Source organism: Lytechinus pictus, chromosome 2 (genome assembly GCF_037042905.1).
Source record: "Lytechinus pictus isolate F3 Inbred chromosome 2, Lp3.0, whole genome shotgun sequence".
Classification (NCBI taxonomy): domain Eukaryota; kingdom Metazoa; phylum Echinodermata; class Echinoidea; order Temnopleuroida; family Toxopneustidae; genus Lytechinus; species Lytechinus pictus.
In genome coordinates, this window is record NC_087246.1 from 45,136,754 (window position 1) to 45,162,716 (window position 25,963).

The window sequence follows — 25,963 nt, forward strand, 5'->3', positions numbered from 1 at the left end:
GTGAACGAGTTCTTTCATAAACAGGGTTCAAAATAAACTGATCACGCTTTACAAGGGCACTCACTGCACAAACTCATTATTTACTCAGATAGCGCCAATGCCATTATACCTTAGTCCCATTTGCGTTACGGCGGCCGTATATTCGGCGAGTCGAAAACAACAGTTTATTCATTTTTCTATTCAAACCACCTATGATTATGTAGCTGGTACTTTTCGACTCGCCGTACGGTCGCCGTCGGGGGAAATGTGACTGATGTATTACTAAGCTCATGTGAATAATTAAGAGATTTGTTCAATCACAGAGAGGCTTAATTTTGCCCCTCACATCCATTGGTCTCAGATAATCCAAAGTCACAAAATGGCAAAAGAAAGACCAATGAAAATGAGATGGGATTAAACAAACTTCCCAATTTATCACACATATAGTCATTCACAGGCATGTAAGTGGCTGGCTTAATCACAAAGAAGTTACAGCTAGGAAATAAAATGAAAAACACAAGCAGTGCATGAATATAGAAAGAATACAAAGAAGAGGGAGAAGAAGTAGAAGAGGAGGAAGAAGAAGATGAGGGATAGAAAAAGGTGGAGGAGGGAGTAATACACTTGTGTAAGGTGGGTAAAGTGAGATGACAGTATAAATCGTAAATTTGTCCCTATTTACCTTAGCTTCATAAAATTAATGCCTGTCGGTATATCCGCAACTTATAATATAAGTTAATATTTCAGTAATACCTCGGTCACATTGCCCCTACGGCGGCCGTACGGCGAGTCCAAAACAACCGTTTCATTCATTTTTATTCAGACCAATTGTGTACCTGGTACAAAAATGTTAGAACGGCTGTTTTCGACTCGCCGTACGGCCGCCTTATAGGGGAAATGTGACTGAGGTATAAGTGTGAACTTTTTCACTAACGCAAACATCCGAGTGAAAGAAAATATGCAATGCGAAAAATCAACCTCGTGGACCCTCCATCTCGTGACTTTCGGGCACGTGGGGGGGGGGGGTAATCGGTCTCATCAGGGACCTGGGAACAATTTTTGTAATAGGGGGTGCTGGATGGAAGAAAGAAATTGAGAAGCACAAGAAAGGAAAGGTTTCCACTACAAAACTGAAGGTGATTTTGGTTCAATTTCTAATTTTAAACACACCTACCCGATTCAGCACCCCCAGCACCGTTGCTTAATTCCCAGGGCCATGGGCCTCATGGACCAGCCCCCCCCCCCCCTAGAAATGCCCATATAAAGCACCCTAAAAAGGTTGTGTATTATCATATTAACTTTAACGATTCTGTTGAATCAAGGAGATATCACCTCTAACTATATCTCCTTGGTTGAATCAGATGCTTTATAGGAAGCTTTCAACCGATGCTTATCATAAACAAAATTTTCACATCTTTCACGGCAAATGAATCGGAACCATTCTAAACAATAGCATTTCTTGAAAAATGAATGAATTTATTTTCTGGTAATTCATAAAGCACACATTAACAATTCCCCCAATGAAGAAACAGTAGACTAAAAACAATAGGTACTTACATCAGCAAAATGATCTGGTGGAACAATGATTAAAAAAGCATCCGTTTATCAAGCACAGTTTAAATTCGATCATCGAAATGATCGTATTCACTGATGCAGTTTAAAATCGTTTGTCACAAATGATACAGGTTAGGTGGTAGAAATATCTATCAGGCACATAATACAATGCATGTTGAATTTAATCAATATGATTACTGTTCATAAAAATACTGTTTAATATTCAACTATCTTCACTCTCTTGACATATAACCCCTAAATAAATATAGATATAAATAAATAAATGAAATAAATAAATAGATAAATAAATAAAATAATAAATAAATAAATATTGAAATTCAAATATTGAAATAAAATATTTTAAAAATAAATGAAAAAAAAATAATGATGAAAATAACAATTAATACATATAAATACATATAATATCCATAGATAAATATAGAAATGAATAAATGAAAAAAATAATAGAAATAATACCAATAACATTTTTCTTATTACAAATGCAATCGATGTAGATTACTACATCCTACCTCATGTCATACATTTAGATCTTTCATGACACAAAATAACAAACAATTATTTGTATTACAGACTTTTGTTATACAGAACAGTCATATGCTTGTGGTCCATTATGAAGATAAAGAACATATTACGTAAAATGAATACAATTAGAAAACTAAAAGTACAGAGTCAACATACCACAACATACATATAAAAACAAATAAATACAACATACAAGGACAAAAACACAATATTATTTTGTACAAAGCCGCTAGTACAATGCTAACACAGTTTACCTGGGAAATGAATCAACAAGAAAATGATTGTCTTTGTCTAAATGAGACTTATATGGAGCCTCATATCTCATGAAAATATTTTCAGGTTCAAATGTAAAGAAAGTTCACCCTAAGAAGCTGATTGAATAAATATATTTAAAAAAAAAATCAACAAGTATTTTACACAGAATTTCATCCAAAATTCAGATCTTATCAGAAAGAATGATTTATTTAATTTTACCGAAGATATAATAAAAATTTACTTCAAGAAATTAACAGAATCAAGACAGATTTTGAAATTTAACTGGGTTATTTTTTAGGTGGAGGACAAGAGCTGTTTTATCATGTTTACAATTACAAATAGAGCAAATAACTTCTTATCAGATTCGGTCATCGGCGTGAACTCGGCTGAACTAAGACAGGGAATAGGGATGTGAACTATTGAGTGGCCAAAGCCTATAGGAATTTGACCATTTATTATGAACCAGCCACACCAATTCCGATTTTTTTTTTTTGATGATGGGACTTTGAACAGGGTGACTTAGTATGCGGGCACAGAATCAAATTTGACACTGTAACAAATTATCCCACGCCCAGATTCAGAATGAAGACCATAGAGATATATTACTAGGTTGCTCCAAACTCTTTGTGTCTCTGTTATGAGGGTTTATTTCCAATTCGTCTAATGCCAATTCGTCCCATTGCCAACTCATCTACTACCATTGGGCCAATCATCAGTTCGTCTACTCACCACATACTAGTAGTCTACTTTCATTTAGTCTAATGCCATTCCGTCTTAAATGAGTTGGTCCAATAGCCATTTAGTCCATATACCGTTTGGTTTAATTAATCGAACGTGTTAATTGTGCAAAATGAATGAAAAGAAATGGGTATTAGACCAATTGGTTATTAGACGAAATGGTGATAAGACGAATGGTTATTGGACCAAATAGTTGTTCGACAAAATTTTGATGGACAGAATGGCATTAGACTAAATGAAGGTAGACCATGTGGTGAGTGGACCAGTTGGCACGGGACGAATTGGCAATTTACCGTTATGATCGAGCACCTTGTCACGATCTTCTAACTATTGCATGTAAAAGCAGTGCTGACAAATCCATGCATTATTTCCTGATCACAAAAATATGAATAATCAATCAGATCGAGGTTTAAATATTCACATCGCCTTAAAACCCAAATAAAAAACAGGGAGAACTATTACACAGGGGCTGAGGGCGATTGGCTTGCCAAAATGCTCAAAATTACTAGCCCTGGAAATTAAAATGAAAAGGAGCCCTGGGGAGTGTTTCATCAACATTTTTGTCCGACAAGTTGTCAGATCTGACATCTTTCCTTGATGTTGATTGGCTAAGAAGCACTGTTACTATGGCAACTGTCGGATAAAATGGGACTTGTCGGATAAAACGTCTGACAAGTCCTTTCATGAAACGCTCCCCAGGAAAGGCCATTCATCACAATGTTAAAGCTTATCCAATGTTGCAGATTAAGGCAGTAAAGTGTGAAGGGTAACCACATACAGTTGATGCTCAAAAGTAAAACACACCAGGGCCCCATCTAACAAAGAGTTGTGATTGATCCAATAAATCGCAACTATGGCGGCCAACAACATCAACATCTAATATCAACTAATGTATTTCTGTGTCTAAAATGCATGTTTGTTCAAAATATTTTCTAACTATGATGTATATTCGTGCATTCATTGTTTTCTTGAAAATTCACTGCGCTGCTCTTTGTTTACAAAAGACATTTTGCAAATTTTCTGTAGAAGAAATTATGACACTGATGGATTTCCATAGAGTTACGATTGATTGGATCAATCGTAGCTTTTTGTAAGATGGGGCCCAGAAACTGAAGTTCTGTCATTATTTTTTAGCTATTTATACTTCTGAAGTCAGCAGATAGAATATTACATTCACCAAAACGTTGTTGTGTTGTTGTCTACTTTTAACACTCGGCACGAAGGAGTGCATTTTGTGACTTGAGCACAACTGTATGTGTTAGCCACAGTAGTGAGTGAATCTTGTCTCACTACTTCAGACTCCGCATTGTATGCATTATGCAAACACAAAATGAAAAGGCCTATGCCTGAAGACTAGTGTGACCCAGATATAATGTAAAGGTGAGATTTACATTATTGACATTTATATCGCCATGAATTACTTCAGTGGACATTCAACTTGAAAGATCAGTGATTGTAATAAAAAACAAGTGTCGCTAAGGCGAGCACATAATACGCCCGTCTGTAACGTGGAAAATAAAGTTATTGGTCAAGCAAGAAAAGTGGAAGGTGGCGACTTCACCTTTGACCTTAAAATTAATAGAATTGCTATATCTACATGTATGCTAGTATCATACACACCAAATTATATGAGCCTAGGTTAAGTTCAACTAAAGTTATCGTATTAACAAAGACTTCAGAAGGGTAAGATGAAAACAGGTTACTGTAATCTTGACCTTTGACCTTTTGACCTCAAAATCAATAGGCTTCCTGGGATCCATGCGCTCGTATCATACACACCATGAGCCTAGGTTACGTAAAACTGAAGTTATCACCTTTACAAGGACTGCAGAAGGGTAAGATGAAAACATGACAGTGTGACCTTGACCTTTTAATCGATAGGCTTCCTGGGATTCATGCTTGTATCATACACACCAAATTTTATGAGCCTAGGTTCAGTCAAACTGAAGTTATCGCGTTTACAAGGACTGCAGAAGGGTAAGATGAAAACATGTCACTGTGACCTTGACCTTTTGACCTCAAAACCAATAGGCTTCCTGGGATCCATGCTAATATCATACACACCAAATTATATGAGCCTAGGTTAAGTTAAACTGAAGTCAGGGGCGGAAATCTCTCCCAAAAGGTAGGGGGGGCACAAGGGCGGATCCAGCCTTCGCCAATAGGGGGGGGGGGGGGGGCGGAAATTTGTTTCAGCCATATTTTCCCCGATCGGCAGCTCGAAGATGATTTTTGTTTGTTTCTTTGAAGGGGTAGTCCTCATTAGTCACTTCTTAGCTTTATTCTTATGTATTAATGTATAATATCATGCGACCGCAAAGCGCGAGCTATTTTTTTTTTTGAAATTTTATGTATTTTTTTTTTGGAAATTTGAACTGATTCTGGGCAATGTTTGTTATCCTGAAAAAGATGTGTATGCAACTTAATAATTACTACGAACGCAAAACGCGAGCAGGAACGAACTGATGGAAAAGATACCTGTTAAGTAGAATTTAACAATCAAATAATGCGAGCGGGAAGCGCGAGCCGATTTTTTTTTACATTTTCACCAAAAGAATGGAAATTCTAAGCACTTTTTGTAACTCAAGCAGAATAGGTATATAAGTAAACGATTAATGCGAGCGCGAAGCGGGAGCGGAAAATTTCGAGATTTAGTCCTACTGAACGAGACACTATTCATGTTTTGTAAATCCTGAAAAGGAGGAGTATTAATAATGCGAGCGCAAAGCGCGAGCAGAAAAATTTTATATACGTTTTGAACTGGTACCTGTGGACTGCTTGCACTTAGCCATGAAGGCGTTACATATTTCAACAATCAAAAAATGCGAGCGCGAAGCGCGAGCTGAAAATTTTTGAACTTTCTAAAGAAAGAATGGAAAATTTTAATCAGGGTTTGTAATCGTGAACAGGATAGCTATATAATTTAACGATTGATGCGAGCGCGAAACGCGAGCAGATTTTTTTTTCTTCGAGATTTAGACCTAAAAATGGGCCACTCTGTTCATGTTTTGTATATCATCAAAAGGATGAGTAATATGGGGTCTTCCTACATTAATAATGCGAGCACAAAGCGCGAGCAGAAAAATTGGATAATGATTTAAATTAGAGAACAAGTTGAGTATCTGAATAAACATGCCCTAGAATCTAGGCATTCTAAATACAACTTTAATCATGAAAATCATGAAACTTTGATATTCCGATCTGAAAAAAGAGTAAATTTCAGCTTTATATTTCAAGCACTTTGAAGAAAAATTGTAAGGTGGATATGGATCCCACTTAAAAAAGAGCTGATATTATTATTACTTTGAGTTTTGACATAGGACCGGGACATCCTTACGACATGTCATCAAATGAAAATAATGACTATCTTCCTATTCCTCTTGCTAAGCGCGAGATGAAACAAAAGGGACAATTTAATTATTAAATTAATATCATATTTAATAATGCCTAATGAGGGCGCGAAATCTGGTGATATCATGGCATAAAAACTGGACATTTCATATTTTTGATTATGAATAGGATGCATCAGTTAATATATTTTAAACCATTAATGCGAGCGCAAATCGCGTGCTAAATCTTTTTGATAAACTGTCATGAAAAGGGGATTTTAAGTAGTTTGTTGTATAATCTATATTGAAACATTTATATAACTCGCCAATCAAATTGCGAGCGTGCAGCGCGCTAGCTGATACGTCTTGACAATCAGACCTGAAAAGGGAAATATTTTGAAAACTTTATGGAATACACATAAATAATAGGTACCTGATAAATCAAATTTTGAGCGCGCGCAGCGCAAGCAGCAAATGTTAACGTTCAGACCATAAAACTGACATTTTTACAGAGCACTTTTTAAAAACCAATTTGTAAATTACACAAAATAATGAAAGTTCGTTTTCCGAGGTGAAATATGTTTTGTATGTTGACTTCCAAACTTGATATTCGAACTCCATATTGAACAAGATTGGGTAAATCACCTAACAGGCAATGCGAGCGCGAGCGAAAATTTTATATAGTGGCATGTTTTGAATGGAAATGAAATAAAAGAATTGAATTGAATTGAATGAAAGATTCTTTTAATTTTCCAAGTCTTCCCCTCATCTTATTTTATGCACTCGTCGTCCTCTTCTTTTTCTCCTCTCTTTTCCCTCCTTGTTTCTTTCTTTCTTTCCCTTTTTCATATTTTTGCTCCGCCAAGAGGAGGGGGCGGGCCCCTCGGCACCATGGATCTGCCTATTGGGACAAGGGGCGGGAAAATTTGACAAGCAAAAAAAAAGGTTATCGTCGCCAAAGTAAGGTCATCTCGTCCCAAAATACATGTTTTATTTCGATTTAGAATGATGTATTTCTTACCATCATAAAAGACCAAAATAGTAGGGGGAACATTTGGTATTGTGTCCCCCCTACTATTTTGAGTAGGGGGGACACGTCCCCCCCTGTCCCCCCTGGGATTTCCGCCCATGACTGAAGTTATCGCATTTACAAGGACTGCAGAAGGGTAAGATGAACACATGTCATTGTGACCTTGACCTTTCGACCTCAAAATCAATAGGCTTCCTGGGATCCATGCTAGTATCATACACACCAAATTATATGCGCCTAGGTTCAGTCAAACTGAAGTTATCGCGTTTACAAGGACTGCAGAAGGGTAAGATGAAAACATGTCACTGTGACCTTGACCTTTTGACCTTTTGACCTAAAAAATCAATAGGCCTCCTGGGATCTATGCTAGTATCATACACACCAAATTATGCGAGCCTAGGTTAAGTTAAACTGAAGTTATCGCATTTAGAAGGACTGCAGAAGGGCAAGATGAAAATATGTCACTGTGACCTTGACCTTTTGACCTCAAAATCAATAGGCTTCCTAAGATCCGTGCTAGTATCATACACACCAAATTATATGAGCCTAGGTTACGTCAAACTGAAGTTATCACGTTTACAAGGAAAAGTTAACGGACAGACGGACGGACCTAGGGGTGGGGGGGCCACTTGCATTGACGAGTGGATACCATGCGCGACCAAAAAACACGTAAAAAGGATGTCTTTTTCAAGAAAGGGCACATTACGTACGTAACGTAATAAGGGTGTCAAAAGCACTAAAATAGTAAAAAAGGGTATATATTTCGCTCGGAAAGCTACATGTTAAGGGTCAAATTTGCGAAGGGTATCCGGGGGGGGGGGGCACTTACATTGAAGAGTGGATACCATGCACGACCAAAAAAAAACATGTAAAAGGATGTCTTTTTCAAGATAGGGCACATTACCTACGTAACGTAATAAGGGTGTCAAAAACACTAAAATAATGAAAAAAGGGTATCTATTTTCGCTAGGAAGGCTACGTGTTGAGGGTCAAATTTGCGAGGGTATAAAAAATTAAGACTATTTTGTTTTATAAAGGATGTAATTTTGCCCCAAGAGTAAACACATATTTAGAGTACGATTTGCACGAGTGTGGGAGGTGGGGCTGTACTAAACCCAATGATGTAGGTAAAGGTAAAACCAAAGGGTAAAACCGACGACCAACGTCCGTGACATAACAATTGAAATATCGCTGTACTTGTTTAGGGGTTCAATTCGGGGAATACTTGCCAATAGTATCGTTTTGTTTCCAATACTTGTTAAGGGTAGGGATTTTTTCAGAATATGGAAAATATGTGGGTGCTTTTCGAGACCCCATGGTCGTGCATGGTATCCACTCGTCAATGGAAGTGGCCCCTCCAGGGGACGGACACCAAGCATGATGCCATAATATGTCCCGGCGAGACGGCATACAAAATCACAAATGAGTCCTACGCAGTGAATTCAACAAAGTTAACTATTAAACGTGACAGATGTAAAATAAATCAAATCAAATCAAACTTTTAAGGCTAGTCCACATGTGAAATAAAACAATTTCTTCTAATATAATGCAAAAAATTGAATTATTTCATATTTCATACAAAATTACTCATTTGCATACAACCGGTATAATATGTCATATCTATTTTAAAGTCACTTTGGAAGGTTTCCATGACGAAGAAGGAATCAGTATAGAGGCATTTCTTTGTGGGCATGTGGTTGATCCTGATTATATCAAATTTTGATGAAATTTCAGCATTTTGCTCGTTTCATTTTCCTCTCTTTTTATTCAAATGCACTTGTGGGGTGGGGGAACTAGGCTTTCAGGTTAGTGTTTTGGAACTCATTCAAATGCATTGAACATATACATGATAATTAGGTATCCATATGTGATCCATTCATATTTTTTTGTGCTGGAAGACAGTTTCATACTCATTCATTGCATTGCAACATTACTGTTTTCTCTGTATCATCATTACCATTATCATAAATATTATTATAAAAGTAATAAATAACAATAAATGAATATCATTGCACAATTATTGTTGTTCTATTGAAAATTTGCAATACCTCTTTGTATTCACCTATAACCAAACTGGGCCCTCCAACATGAAGCTCAGCGATTGACCGTGGGACTGATTGTTATGATTGATCTTACACATTAATCAATGCAATCAATAGTATAAAACCATCCTACAATCGATCACTGAGCTTCATGTAACAGGGCCCTAATTACCCATTTGGTTGAATAGTAGTCATTAATATTTGAATACTGCTTGTGTTTACAAAACATTAAAAATCATTACTGTTCAGAAGTATAAAATGATGACTTTGCTCTTATTTAACAAAAACAAAATGGTCACAACAGTTATAAACCTGCAAAACAAAAATATGTTTCAGGTAGCAAAATTGAATAACCTCTGTTTTGAATATGAGGGAAAATGAGGTAAATTGGCGGAAGCAACGAAGGAAACTCATGAGAAACTGATAACCAAACAGTTTCATATTGTTCAACTTAGATGAAACTGCAATTGAGAGAGATTATTTCATATCCTACTCAATTTCCTGGGATTTTTATCCCCCCCAAAAAAAAGGGGGGAACCGCCACTTTATATGCCACGCTACATACTCTTGCCACAATATGTCGATCGAGAAACAATGTGAATTACTAAACATGCTTCTATTCAAGGGAATAACTATGGAAGCTTGAAAGTGCCACCCAGATGTTCATATAATCATCTCGTCATGTCTACATCTCTTAGGGAAAAGGATAAGATGATGAGATCTCAGATCTCGTCATGATGGCAAGATCAGATCAGATGGCAAAATCTTGGATCAGAAGTAGACATGAAAAGATCAAAGAACTTGCCATCTGATCATCTCTTTGAAAAGATGTAGACGTGACGAGATCCAAGATCTTGTCATCTGATCATCTCTCCCACAAGGATGTAGACATGACGAGATCCAAGATCTTGCCATCTGATCATCTCTTCTATAAGAAGATCTCGTCATCTTATCCCTTTCCCTAAGAGATGTAGACATGACGAGATGATTATATGAACATCTGGGTGGTACTTTTAAGCTTCTATAAATAACAGCATGATTCCCTGGAAATAATGACATGCAGGGATGCCACTAGGTGTCCTCCAAAAACCCTGACATTTTTTTGCCAAGTGAATCCTACTTGATTCATTCACAGTCTGGGTATTAATTCCTGGCCAGAGCTTCCTGTTGGGGAAAATTCTTCTGGAGTGAGTTTGACTGAAAAGTGCCAGTTTCATCATCTCTGTACAATACACATATCTTGATCCCCCGTACGCAGAATGTGTTCCTTGTTCTCCTTGTAATATTGCAGCATGTGGTCCATTGAGTTGTTAGCATCGATAACCTGTAAAGAATAGGGAACAAATTCAGGCAACTAGTGATTTATTCTGGAAATGCCACATTTACAGATATTTGTGAAAATAATCTTATTCACTACTACCATTATAATCAAACAATAGTATATTAACGCACATGCACCTCCTTCGCAACAGTCAAAACACCCTTGCTTTTGCCTATTGTGTGTAAAATAAATGCCCTCATCCATGTGCATTTGCATAATATAACACTTCTACTTGGGGGGCACGAAACTTTGAAATGGGGGTCTAGAGAACTGAATAAAAGGGTAAAGTACGGGTCTTGGGAACTAAGTATATACCGTGGTGTGTGAAAAACAGGGTCTACGGAACGGGATCGCGGCACTGTAGGTACGGTGCACCATAGCGCTGTGAATACGCTAGCCATGCATGGAGCGGCTACTAGTTATATGTAGGGAGTTGCAAAGCCGTACGTGCATCTCTCGCATGCGGTCCTTGCGCTTGACAATTTTGGTAGGGCTGGATAACATAGATTTCTCGTAACGAGGGTCTTGCGAGAGGGGCTGGGCAGCTTCTGAATTTTGTCATTCAGAGTATCTAGAGAACTGAAAATTAGGTCTGAAAAGGGGGTCATCAAAGCGGCACGACCCCGTACCATCAATATATGTGAGTGCCCCCCCTCCCCCGGGCTTGTGTCCCTGTGAATAAATTGTAATCCATATAATGCAAGGCAGGTACATGTACTTACATCAGATACCCCCCCCCTTTAGTTCTCACTATGGGCAATATACCACTTTCATACTGGCAAATAATCTCCAAAGCTCTAAGATAATTTTTCTATCTTTTTTTCTGCAATGAAATAAGAAAATACTTGGAGCATTCCTGTGCTAAAGCTGGGGTAATAGTATGCTGCGTTTTAGAAACATTGTATTACAGCACTATATAAATGTTGCATATTATTACTATCTTTATTATTGGGATGCCAAAATAGAAACAAAAGAAGTGATGCCATTGAAGTGATGGCATAATCAAGTTGGATCAATTGATTGCCAAGGAGTTTCATCTTGGTGCTCTGGATATGCACAGGAGTTAACACAGGAGCATAACGACAGTTTAAATGAAAAGTTTCAGAAATGTTCATTTTAATAAGCTCTACCAAAGTTTGTACACACGAAACCTTTCACACTAAAAATCAGTCAAGGCTGCTCAGTGTGAAAGGGGTATTGACTTTCATGGATTTACGAGAGAAAAAGAAGGGAGACTGAATTGATTAGAGAATGGCCTCACCACAACAGAAGCAGGGAGAGGAAAATGGTTGCCAAGGATGAGCCAATCTTCGTACAGCTCGTGCAACTTGGTAAGGTAATCTATCGTGATTCCCGTCTCCTCCTTCCTGTGTCTCATCTGAATCCGTTCGTAGCAGTGCTCTGGTGATGTCCGTAGGTACACTGCAGGTGATGGGGGAAGGTGGTAATCAAGCAAAAAGTACAGATTTAGTTCTTCTTACTGTCAGTGGAACTTTCCTCTAAATGGGTATATAAATATTTATATCCCTCTTATGAATATTCATGAGTATTCTAGATAAACGATTGGTCAATTCGCGATCATGTGACAAAGTATAATTTCAATGGGAAAGCACATCGCTGCAAGTAGCTCCGTATAGTTTTCTTTGAGCTCCGTATATTTTTCGATATACTTTCATGGGGAGAACTGAGCATGCTCATGCTCGATATGTTCCCTAAATGTTGAACTGCGCATGCTCCCTGACTTGACCCAGATTATCCGCAATCGATCGTAATACAAGCTCTTGCTCAAATTACTTACCGACAATTTGAAAAATCACTGTGGAATTGGGTCTAGATTAAAATGCAGAAAATATAATTCCGACGGCCATTCATACAGGATCTTTAAATTTGGAACAAATAAACCTAACAAGGTGAGTCAAGATCTGATACTATTTTTTTTTAGAGCATTGAATCTATAATAGCCTGCGCATATTTATTTACATTCTGAGTGCAACTGCAGCAACGGCCAACGCAGCGCAGCGGACCTCGGGTAGAAGCTGCGTGCAGCCTACCTAGGAACTGCTTAGCATTAGCTCGACAAGCCTAGAGGTCCGGTAATGTTAGATTTGGTCTAGATTACTAGATTGGTTAAACATCAGCAAGGACTAGGTCCACAAGTTAAAGATGGATATAAAACAAATATATCAGGCGTCTCTTTCGAAAGCATAGTGGTAATTATTAATCCTCGGTTGGACTAGCAATGTAACTATTTTTCCCTCGGGGCGAACAGGGAAAAATAGTAATTGCCAGTCTAACCTTGGATAAATAATTCTTACTATACTTTCTCAAAGCCTGATTTATTTGTATTATATAGGCTCCAGTGCTGACGAATTAGTCTTGAAATTTAAACATTTTAGAAACTTAAACATTCTAGAAAAGTATAGTGTGATAATATAAACTTAAATATAGTCTGATTTCTTAGAAAATATCTGGATTTCATTATGATAGTTATCTAAGCTTGGAACATATTTCAATTATTGTGTTCTATTAAATCTATTTGTGTTATGGATATTTTACAGTGTATATAAATTTACCCTCCAAAGCGTATTCAATGAAAGACTACATGATCTAGATTGCATTCTGGGTTAGGAATTATATGAGGACTGGAACGAGTAACATAAATGTGATTGTGACATATCAAATTTATAGTAAAGCCGAGTCAAAATGTTTAACCCTAATTCTCCCGGGGGGGGGGGGGGGGGGCCATTATGGCCCCCCCCTCGACAATTTTTGCGATATATCTGCTGCGCAAATTTCTTTGACCTCGCCGCTCACTGACTTTTTACTTTCAAGTCTCGCGCAAATTTTGAGACCAAATTTGTGACGCCCGGGTACGCGGTTACGACATTACGCAACATTATGTAAGTGCATGTCAGACCCAAAATTGCTCATAAACGTGATTTCATGTACAAATCCAATGCAAATTGTGTATTTGGCCAAAATTCATAAATGTATCATTATTTCTACTTTTAATGATCAAACTTAATTAATTTTGCCTTGTTTATGATTAGAATTAAGTCTGGAACGATTTCCATTGAAAAAACAATAAAAAACAAAAAGTAAAAAAACAAGGAAATACATAAGAAATTTAAAAAACAATAAAATACATAAGAAATCGGTCTTGGTACCAGAAATTTTTTCATTCATAATTGTTAGGAATGCTATAAAGAATATTTTCACCAAAAAATAGCATTCTAGGAGCTTTATTTAGTGAATCAGAGCAAAAAGTATGATTTCATGAATAAATTAGTATAATTAATTCATGTAAAATAAAAATATATGAATTCAGTGAAATTTACCAATGCAACTGCATAGATTACGTCATTCTCTACCATCATGCAAATTTTCGTTGTGATCGCGCAATCCATGGCCGAGATCTTAAGGGGGGGCCATAATGGCCCCCCCCCCCCCCCGGGAATGACAAGAATCAGAATACCCCGGGAGATTGAGGGTTAAGCACTGTTCAAATGAACGTTTCTTTTCCTATTGTGACAACCATTTGGTCATTTTGAAAAAAAAACCTTCCCCAAAGTTGCTGAAATGTCACATTTCACATTCATGAAATGGTCATCTACTTTTTCATATTTCCTTGAAAGTATTTTACCAATAATTTGTGTTTTTTTTATGTCCCACTGCCGGTTAACCCTCAGGGGCGGTATTCTGAAAACGGTGTTAGCTAACAAGATTGGTATTCTGAAAATCGTGTTAGCATGAAAAACACGTGGGTCAAGGGGTAACACCGCGCATGGTCATGAAATACGCAGTGTGCAACCCCCATACACGGTGTTAGGGAGGAAGATAATACAAAATTTGGTATTCTGAAAATGGTGTTAGCAAAAATTTTGTTCAAAGATAACACGAACTTTTAACACTGCCCTAAGGAGAGGTTAAGTTGGGGAAGACGATGGCTGCACTTTTTCTAGCAGACGGAAATGTCGATAACAACATAGACCGGCATATAGCTAACGTCTGGCAGAACTACCAGTAATTTTCTTTATTCCAACTTTATTTTCTCTCTACCTTTCTTTCCACTAACAATGATTAAACATCAATTTCTTTGTCTGGAACTAACTGCGAGAGTACCCTTCAAATGCATCTTTAATTTGGATTATTAAAAAAAAAATTATATATGCTCATATGTGTTTTTTTTGCCATATTGTTAAAAATTAAGGACAAAAAGGAGAGAAATAAAATTGAAAAAGTCTAAAAAAAACCAGTACGGCAATTAAAAATTTCTCCCGCCATGGGGCATCATTCTATGTGTTTCGGAGGGGGGGGGGGGCAAAAGTGAGAAACAAATATTTTTTTTTGTCTGATCGCTCTACGCACCAATTTGATAATATCTCTATGTCTAGTTTAATGTATCATCAAGTGCATGCTTTTTAAATTTTGCATTGCATATCTATTTTTAAAGTTTTCAAAATTATTTGGGGGTAAATAGATATGTTTTCCCCCATATTTTCATGGGGTAATCTCCCCCTGCCACAATCGATCGGGGGTCTCAGTCTCCTATTATAACTTTGTACTGTCTGAAATAGTCCATTCTTAATTGCCACAATCACCCCTCCTCTATACTAGCTCTAACTTTTATTTAGCTGTAATGCGCTTACAAAATGATGTCACAATGCAGCAGGCTTCGTGTCACCTCGCGCACAATAATTTTTCCCCTGAAAATTTTGCGCGATCTTTTCTTTAACAGCGCATTTGATTGGATTAAATAGATGTAGAGTGGGAGGAGCTGAAGATTACACGAAATGAGATAACACGCAGATAACACAGTTTTCAGAATAACGATTTGGGGGTATGTTAGGGGCATGTTAAATCAGAGAGATAACACAAAAGTTAACACGATTTTCAGAATACCGCCCCAGGTGGATATTTTATATATAAAGCCTTTCCAATATAAAATAAATTTGATAACTTACCTATCCGATCGATATTGCAATATGATGTTGAAATTATCCAGTTGAACCACTCTGTAAGAACGGTATACTCCGCATCCGACATCACACCACTGATTGAAAAATAAGGAAACGTTGATTATACATAAACAATACAAATGATATAATTATACATAATAATGAAATATTTGATTCCCTTGATTAAAGAGAAATTCCAGTAGTTGCAGTAAACACTGATTTCATGGAAAAGTCTGTAAAACCTGGCTTAATTGTCAGTATATCATCGAGGATCTAGATCTGGTACAGTTGCATAAACTGAACTTTGTGAAATCTTGAAATCTACGCTGAAAAATGTTCAGACTGAACTTCCCCAACACAGATAAGCGCACGTGGGACAGTGTATAATTATTGCTTTGAGCGTCGGGCCCGACGCTCTACCCGAATCCTGTGCTTATTTGCTGATTTCTCAGCAATTACACAATTTCTTCCAGAATCCTTTGGCACATGCGTTTTATTTATACAAACAGACACTTTGGTGGTCATTTCATTGGATTCTGTACGAACTCATTTTGATATCGTTACCAAAACTAGCATTTACCTTTAATTACCACTACCACTATTAAAAGAATGTTTTTGATTATCTGTCTTAAATCATTTCAAACAAAATATTGAAATATGAATCCTTCATGAATTCAATCTAATTGTATTACATTTACATAGCAACTTGAGGTTGGCTTTAGGGAAGTTCCACAAAGTATCTACGTCCAAACCCCTATGAGAGGTGATTTATCCCTATTTTCTAGTTCATAGTGAATGTTTTAGACTAATTATGATTGCTTAAACAAATCATGACATGAAAATGAAAAAAATAGCGGTGGGACATACAAAAAGTTAGATTTTTTTGTGGACTTACCATGTAAAGTACCAATGTTATATTATAAATCACATCAATAATTGAAAAATGAAAAAAAAAAATGAGGTTCTCGAAGAAGCAGTATTAACAACTCTGCCACCAAGAACTTTAATTTCAAAGATGCCTTGCCTCAATTTTAACAAAATATTAAAATATGTATTCTTAATAAAGAAATGTCTATTAACTGTATCACTTTTACATTTACATAACAAGTTTGGGTTGGCTTTAGGGCATTTTATTAAAGTATGAACATCTGACCTCCTATATATATATATATATATACATATATATATATAGGACTTCCCTGAAGTGATAATGCTCTGAAATTATGAAGGTTTCTTGAAGTGAAGTGACTGTTTATTTCACTATTACTATCTTTTGTTTATTCATATATATATATATATATATATATATATATATATATATATATATATATATGTTTGTAATTTTATGTGTTCTTTTCTTATGCAGGGCCCCCATGTAAAACAGAATTTAAATTACTGATGGGGCTACCCTGTTGAAATAAAACTAAATAAATAAATAAAAATAAAGTGAAGAATGAGGAAAAAACGGGGGTTGGGCTTAACAAAAGGTTAATTATTTTATCAAATTACCCTTTGCTATCCAACAAAATTACATCAATCAATCTAAAGATATTTACCTTCGGTAGAGGTTTTCCACAAAGCAGTATTTGGCACTGAAGATAGACCTCTCCATCATCTTGATAGGGTGTATGTGAGGTACCTGGTGTGAGGCTAACATTGTCAGCTGAACGTAAGACTGGAATGCAAAACTCCATCTGGATGGGTCTTTATACAATAAGCCCTTCACAAATTAAAACGTAAGATTATTTTGTGAGGTTAACATTGTCAGCTGAACGTAAGACTGGAATGCAAAACTCCATCTGGATGGGTCCTTATACAATAAGCCCTTCACAAATTAAAACGTAAGATTATTTTGTGAGGCTAACATCGTCAGCTGAACGTAAGACTGGAATGCAAAACTCCATCTGGATGGGTCTTTATACAATAAGCCCTTCACAAATTAAAACTTAAGATTATTTTGCGAGGTTAACATTGTCAGCTGAACGTAAGACTGGAATGCAAAACTCCATCTGGATGGGTCCTTATACAATAAGCCCTTCACAAATTAAAAGGTAAGATTATTTTGTGAGGCTAACATCGTCAGCTGAACGTAAGACTGGAAGGCAAAACTCCATCTGGATGGGTCTTTATACAATAAGCCCTTCACAAATTAAAACATAAGATTATTTTGTGAGGTTAACATTGTCAGCTGAACGTAAGACTGGAATGCAAAACTCCATCTGGATGGGTCCTTATACAATAAGCCCTTCACAAATTAAAACGTAAGATTATTTTGTGAGGCTAACATCGTCAGCTGAACGTAAGACTGGAATGCAAAACTGCTATCTGGATGAGTCCTTATACAACAACCCCAGTCGATAAAGGAGATAAAGTATAACAGCAATGAAATCTCATTTATGTTTTGATGACAGTCTCTAGAGGTGCATGGAATTGCAAGTTCAACAAAACTATTCTGACATTGGAATTTCAAATAATAGATTATATTGGTTAGGTAAGATGATTATATTATTGAAAGAGAAAAAAAATAGAGTTCCGAGTCATTGTAACTCTAAATCACCCATTATTCGTTTCACAACAACAAACAAATATTTAGGTCCTCCCCTCCCAAATAAAAAAAAAAATCCTAGTGCTACCCCCGAACTATGCAATATTATCCTATATATGATGGGTTGTATGAGAGAAGGCTTCTGATTGGTCACTTGCCCTCTTTCAGCAATTACGTAATCCGGTATATGGCCACGATCGTGGCATATACTAGCAATTTCTGCACAGCAGCTTGTGTACAAAACCTTGTAGGGTGATTTATCAATCCTTGAAGAAAACGATTCTGCAATATTTTTTCATTTCGATAAATAAATTAATAAATATTCACTATTTGTGTTGTACAACACCTCGGAATTTAGCGAAAATATGAAAAAAAATCGAGTTTTTCCCTGCATTGATCTATGAAAAAGGAGCAAAAAATATTGAAAGCAAAAAGAAAATCCCACAAGAGCGCATGATATCTAGGGCAGCTGCAGTGCGCAGCTATAGCCAGCAGGCCACACGCGTATACATCTTCCTTTTTTACTGAGCGCAATGAATTGAATCGTATTGTGACGTCACCTCCTAAAGCCATGCAATGGTACATTTGTAGTTCAGGTAAGATCAGAGTTATTTTGATACAATATAAAGTCAGAAGTGTTCCCATCTTATATAACACATAGTGCATGATAATTGTCGTTCAATATACAATATCATTTGTATACATAAATTTAAAATTTCTCTTGTGCGTTTATATTTCAACTCGGCCTGCAGCCTCGTTGAAATATAAACACATGTGAGAAATTTGAAATCTATGGTCACTCATATTATGGTACATGTATATTATTATATATACTTTGTGATATTATGGATCTAAGATCAGAGCAACATGTACTTGTGGTTGGAGATTTAACCCAGATATTGACTGGATTAATTGGCATCCACGTTGTGGTGAAGGTCAACCAGCGCATCAATTTCTATGTACAGTGCAAGATGGTTTCCTTTTCCAACACATAACCAAACCTACTAGGTTCAGGGAAGGGCAACAAGCTAATGTTCTTGATCTTGTACTCTCTGCTGATCAGGATTTTATCCATGACATTGAATACCTACATCCCTTGGGGAAGAGTGATCACTGCTGCCTGCTGATTAACACTACGCTAGGATATGAACAAAAATTGAGAGAAAGGACTCTGTTTATGATTTCAACAAGGGCAACTATATTGAAATGAGGAAATCATTATGTGATGTCAATTGGAATTATTTTCTTGCCAATCTAAATTGTAATGAGTCATGGGACAGATTTTCTACCAAACTTCATCAATGTATGGAAGCTAATATTCCCAAACGAGGGAAGGGTAAATGTAAAAAGAGAAACATTTTTATCACTCATGAGGCTTTGACTCTCTCCAAGAAGAAGCAGAGATTGTGGAAAAGATACTTAGATTCTAGGAGTTCTGTTGATTATGATGTTTATGCTCGTGCACGAAACTCTCTGCGAGATATGACTCGGGATCTGTGCAATAACTTTGAACTTCAGCTTGCATCGGAAGTCAAATCAAATCCCAAATCTTTCTGAAGATATGTTCACAGCAAGACGAAGAGTAGAAGCAAAATAGGCAACCCATCTAAAAGTGATGGATCAACAGCTACTGTTAGTCAGGAGAAAGCTGATGAACTAAATCCACGATTTAGTAGTGTTTTTACCGTTGAAGATACTTCATGTATATACCAGCCCCCTTTGAGTATTCACATGATATTTTGCTTGACACTGTAACTTTTACACCTGCTACTGTGAAAAAGAAGCTATCATTGTTAAAGAATAGTAAATCAGCTGGCCCGGACAAATTGCATCCACATGTATTAAAGGAAATGGTAGACCAGATCAGTGAGCCACTTGCCATGATTTTCAACATGTCACTAATAGAAGGTGTCCTTCCTTCAGAGTGGAAGGAAGCAAATATTACTGCTATCTTCAAGAAAGGTAGCTGGAAGGATGCCAGTAACTACTGGCCCATAAGTCTCACGTCTGTGGTGGTGAAAGTTATGGAATCCATTCTGAGAGACGCCATTGTCAAGCACATGAGTCGTCAGCAGCTGTTTTGTGAAGCTCAACATGGATTTGTACCTGGCCATTCATGTACAACACAGTTGCTTTGCCAGCTTGAAGATTGGAACAAAAGTATTGATTGTGGTGATCCTGTTGATGTGATATACTTGGACTTCAGAATAGCCTTTGACTCTGTTCCACACACCAGACTTATAAGAAAAGTTCAAATCATTTGGAATACGTGATCCGCTTTTAACATGGGTCAAGGCCTTTCTTTCTGAACGTTTACAGCGTGTTGTTGTTGACGATCATAAATCTGTTCAATAAAGAGCAACAAGACTATTTCCAGGATTTAGCTCCTTATCTTATAGTGAAAGACTTGTTAAACTGAATCTGTACTCCTTACATTACCGCAGAGAACGAGGGGACATGATACAATTATTTAAAATATTGCATGGTATAGATAGAGTCGATCCAGAATCCCTCTTCATGAGGTCCCAGTACCAGGGAACAAGAGGTCATCCCTTCAAACTGTTTACTACTCACTGTCGGTTGAAAGCCAGCAGCAATTTTTTCAGTAAAAGAGTGATCCAATCTTGGAATAGTTTGCCTGCAACACTAGTAATGTCCTCAAGCATCAACTCATTTAAACACGGATTAGATTCTTTTTGGTCAAGCAAACATTTTGAAATTGTCTGACATCCACGCCCGCACTGTACTTGTTAGACTTTTAATTATGCATACTTCCTACCCTCCCGTACAGATGATGATGATGAACTCCTTAGCATGCACTATATGTATACTAATCAATAAGCACTAAGCAGAAACACAAGCCAACCTGGCAGTGACATAAAATTCTACTCAATTTCTTTGAAGTACGATTTGTAAGGTTAAAGGTCAAGTCCACCTCAGAAAAATGTTGATTTGAATCAATAGAGAAAAATCAGATAAGCACAATGATAAAAATTTCATCAAAATCGGATGTAAAATAAGAAAGTTATGACATTTCAAAGTTTCGCTTATTTTTAACAAAATAGTTATATGAACGAGCCAGTGACATCCAAATTAGAGAGTCGATGATGTCACTCACTCACTATTTCTTTTGTTTTTTATTGTTTGAATAATACAATATTTCAATTTTTACGAATTTGACGATTAGGACCTCATTGCCTGAACCACAAAATGTTAAAATAATGGAATTCTACGTGTTCAGGGAGGAATGAAACTTCATTTCACATGACAATGACGAGAAAATCAAAATATTTCATATTTCATATAATAAAATACAAAAGAAATAGTGAGTGAGTGATGTCATCGGTTCCCTCATTTGCATACCGACCGGGATGCACATATAACTGTTTTGTGAAATGAAGCGAAACTTTAAAATGTCATAACTTTCTTATTTTACATCCGATTTTGATGAAATTTTCAGTGTTATGCTCGTTGAATTTTTCTCTTTTTATTCAAATCAAGTTTTTGTTGGGGTGGACTTGTCCTTTAAATGAAATACCCTTTCCCCTTCCTCCACAAGGTTGTAGGTTCTATCCCATATTACTCACCAGCATATTGTGACCTTTGGCATTTCTCCACGCATCAACGGGTTCAGGAATGACCTGGACGTCACCAGTCTGCGATGAGAAGTTATCAAGGAGCAATGTCTTCCCGCTCCCGATATTACCTTCAATACATATCTGAATGGAGTATAGAAAGTGGACATGAGATTCTGACCAGGGAAAAAAGAGTTGACTTTAGTATAATGATCCCTGTAATTATTGGCAGCGTAAAAAAAATCAGGATTTAAAATTTCTTAATCTCTAATGGTAAAGTTCAGATCTAAAAAATGTAAGAAGATTGAAATGGGAGATATCTTTGCTCAAAATCCACCTCCACCATTGAAGTCAAACTCTATAGATAAAATTTGAACAAACTACTTTATATTGTTTTTTTTTTGTAATGAAGTCCCTGATAAAGAAACATAAAAATGAATAGTAATCCTGAATTCAGTGGTTGATTTTGCCATTGAAATATTTGTTTAGAAGATCAGCCTTCAGGAATATTTTGCAATACTTTGTATTTGAAACTGTACAGTAGAACACACATTACCAGATTCATTCTGTTTGACAAGCAAATAATGAGGTGAGGTGAAGTTTATGAGAGCAACTTTTATTTACTACTTAAGGTAAACTTCATTTAAATTTCTAAGGCATTTAGAATAGGTGATAAAACCGGCCCAAATCATCCGTAATTAACTGTATCATATCCAACCAAAGATAAATACAAGGGGAAGATTGGACACTTTGGCGATTTTTTGAAACGCTCAATTAATTCTCATGGGGAAGGGCACCCACAAGCGTCGAGTAAGTAAACCATCGCACATCGGCACGCGGCTGTGTATGAAACATATAGGGAAAATGAGAGAAGGATTTTGGAGAGGGCTTAAGGGCAGCACATGGGAATAATTCCACCTTTTATTACCCAGAAACCTTTGAAATATATTCATCCTTAACTTAGGAAAAAAAAAATGAATAAAAAAAATTTAATGTAAAAATTGTCTATTCCTCCACCCTTTCTCTCATATGCTGTGTACACAACCATATCGCAATAAGCAAAGGTAAAACAAGTTTGTTACTTACTCAACGCTGTAGGGTGCTCTTCCCCAGTGTTTCATTGCGCGTATCTTTGATCCAACTCACCAGGGTCCATGGGGAAAAGGTAAACGTGTCAATCCTAAACGACCTTTCCCCTATTCATTGCACCTTTAATATATACAGTGCATCCCACAAAAAAGGAAACCCGTTTTCAGAGAAAGATTTCACAATTATAATTATGTTTTTACTATAAATTTGATACTCATGGCAAGAGTGAAACCTCATCTCTCATTTGAGACCAACAGCTTAGCAAATCAATCATGCATGGCAGATTACAAACAATAAATATTGAGGCATATCAGAAACGATTTGCGCAGAAATTTACGCGTGAATCTGAATCCACTCATTTCAGGGATCAGTGAGAGAAGCTTGACAAAGAATACAAAAGAAATGCTATGAGCAACTAATCATCAATTAAGCACGGCCGTCGTATCACGAACCAATCTTGTCAAATTTTTCTGCGCAACCTGGTTTTGACATTAAGATTTCAAACTCGTCTTTATCATTAGATTGTGAAGTGTTCTTCTCATATTAGGTATCAAAATAAAGAAGAATAATTGAATTATATGATTATGTAAATGAAATATCATAATTAATTTGCCTTTGCATTAAAAAGACATGGGAATACCGGTTTCCTTTTTTTCTGGGACATACTGTATAATAGCCATAGGTGAGTAAAATGTTGCATATGAACATTGTTTTGACAGAAACTAATGGTGGATTATAACTAGCCTTACTCTGATAATTGATTATAATCACAAACCAAAATATGAAACATTAGCAGCCTGGATAAACTTTACCCAATACAAGAATTTATAGAATTTAGTTCATAAGAAAACATTATCAAAATGTGTAATCTCTAATTCCCGTACCGTCATATTTTTCTTTTCCTTCGGCATGGAATGTTGATCGAGGTTAAATAAACTTGAAAAAGACATCGTTCTCTGCCTCGTGTCGATACACCGAACCAAGGTTGGTGAACGGCTCGTACAAGACTTGACAAAAGACCAACAGGGTTGGATGGAGACAATCAGTCGTCCGAGTGTCAATGCAACTTGACCACCCATTGTACGGGACATAGACCTGAAATGATGTCAAATATAATTAACTTGCTTTAATGATTTAAAGATTGCATAAATAGTCCTGCACGGAATTGTAGTGCCGGTATTTCGCACAATGCTTAACTACAGTGTCTATGGAGAAAAGGGTGCGGTACTGCTACCTCTTAGATTACCCCTTAACTCCCCCTTTTGATGGAGAAAAAAAAGGCATGTGGATAAAATTAACACTTGAAGAAAACAATCAGCTTACCAGTTTCTTAAAATATGCGATTTAAAATCCAAAAATTGAATTCCAAAGAGCCAATATCGGGTTTCAACGGGTTCATCATAAACTGAAAATGGTAACACGAACGTGATTGGTTGGCATTTATATGCTCAAGCTGCAAAAGAATGATGACGATAATCGATCATTAGAACCCGACATTGGTTCTTTGGAATTCAATTTTTTTAAATCTTAAATCACATTGTTTTCTTCAAATGTTAATTTTTATGCACATGCTTTGTTTTCTGTCAAAAGGTGGAAAGACTTCCATATGTACCTCCCCCACCTAAAATAACAAAAGATTGTCGAGACTTCTGGTTCTTTCACTTCCTGTTTCTCTATTGATTTTTTAGTGTTTCTTACCCTGGTTGGGACTCGAACTCATCTCGTTGTACATGTAACTGCAGTCAAGATTCTTCGCACTATGCCAGCAAGAAGCACTGATACTGAAAGAGGCTTTCTTGCGATTATGAGCCAATACTTTGACTAGTCTAGGCTTTAAGACCCTTTACTGACAAATAAACTGATGTCTATAGACAATTACACACACTTGATCCTGCTCGAAAATTTGACGGAATAAAGCCATATTTTGGTATGTATTTCCGCTCTCCCATCATATATGTTCTGTTTCAGGGATATATATAATTTTGAAACCTTCTTTGTAGTTTTTTTTCAATTCTAATGGGGGGTACATAGATCTATATGGAATGCCAAAAGGGGAAGTTAAGGAATAATCGAAGAGGATGTGGCAGCTAACCCTTTTCTCAAAAGACTCTGTAACTAAGTGTCGTGCGACACACTGGCACTACGAGTCCTATGATATGGGAGACTTCCGTCTGTGGAGGACTGTAGCAGGACAAAAAAAATCAGAAAATGGATAAAAACTCCTGTGAAACAGTGTTTTTTAGTCTAATATGTAAGGCAAGGCTCGACATTAGCGGTGGCCCGGTGGCCCGGGGCCACCAGAAATTCACCTCGGGCAACCATTATTGATAAAATGTTAAGTTTTGGTGGCCCGAATCGGGCAACCAATAATTTTCAAAGTAGCGCAATTTTCTCCTGATTTTGCACGCATTTATCAACTTTCTACAGTTCAAATTGCAACCCAGTTCGTCATGCGCCCTTTTTGTTGATCTACACACAAATACTCACACACAAAGTTTGCATATTAGGCCTACAGCTATAGCATACAGTAGCTATTATCCAGCCAGCCGCGCCGGCCGGCTGGCGTGAGCTTTGCATGAAGCCACTGCATACAGCTGTGCTCTAGATCTAACTCAGCCTATTCAGACTCCGGGAGCTGCGATAAAGAATGTTGCTGCTAAGAAATCTTCCACAGAACTTTGAAAATCTGAGTCAAAGTCACATTTTACACCAATGAAATGACATTCTACAGTCTATATTACGAAAATTTGGTGTACCCTGATTATTTGCAAGCATTAAGAAGAGGAATTATGACCTCTCTTTTGACTACAAAAGACCGATTTCCAAATGAATTAATACACATAAAAACACATAGGCAAGTACATCACAGTCCCACGTGTGCATTTGTATGTATGTTGATACTTGGTTTCTTTCGAAGCTGTGTCTTTTCTAGCCAAAAATAAACAGACAGTTTCTTTCTTTCTTGTTTATAAATGACTTCTTAAACCACTCTTCAGAAAGTAAAT

The 25,963-nt window shown here is 36.7% G+C and overlaps 1 protein-coding gene across 1 annotated transcript in view; it reads right to left on the reverse strand.

The window, feature by feature from the left end:
* Positions 1 to 1,434: 1,434 nt before the first annotated feature.
* LOC129254181 (thymidine kinase 2, mitochondrial-like) overlaps positions 1,435 to 25,963 on the reverse strand; it is a 29,346-nt gene continuing 4,817 nt past the window's right edge. The window contains exons 2-7 of the mRNA XM_064094892.1: positions 23,843 to 24,053; positions 21,882 to 22,013; positions 17,306 to 17,469; positions 15,756 to 15,844; positions 12,053 to 12,213; positions 1,435 to 10,794 (exon numbers count right to left, since the gene is read on the reverse strand). Of these exons, the coding sequence (XP_063950962.1) occupies positions 10,687 to 10,794; positions 12,053 to 12,213; positions 15,756 to 15,844; positions 17,306 to 17,469; positions 21,882 to 22,013; positions 23,843 to 24,049 (861 nt within the window). The 5' untranslated portion in view covers positions 24,050 to 24,053 and the 3' untranslated portion in view covers positions 1,435 to 10,686. The remainder of the gene's footprint in view (positions 10,795 to 12,052; positions 12,214 to 15,755; positions 15,845 to 17,305; positions 17,470 to 21,881; positions 22,014 to 23,842; positions 24,054 to 25,963) is intronic.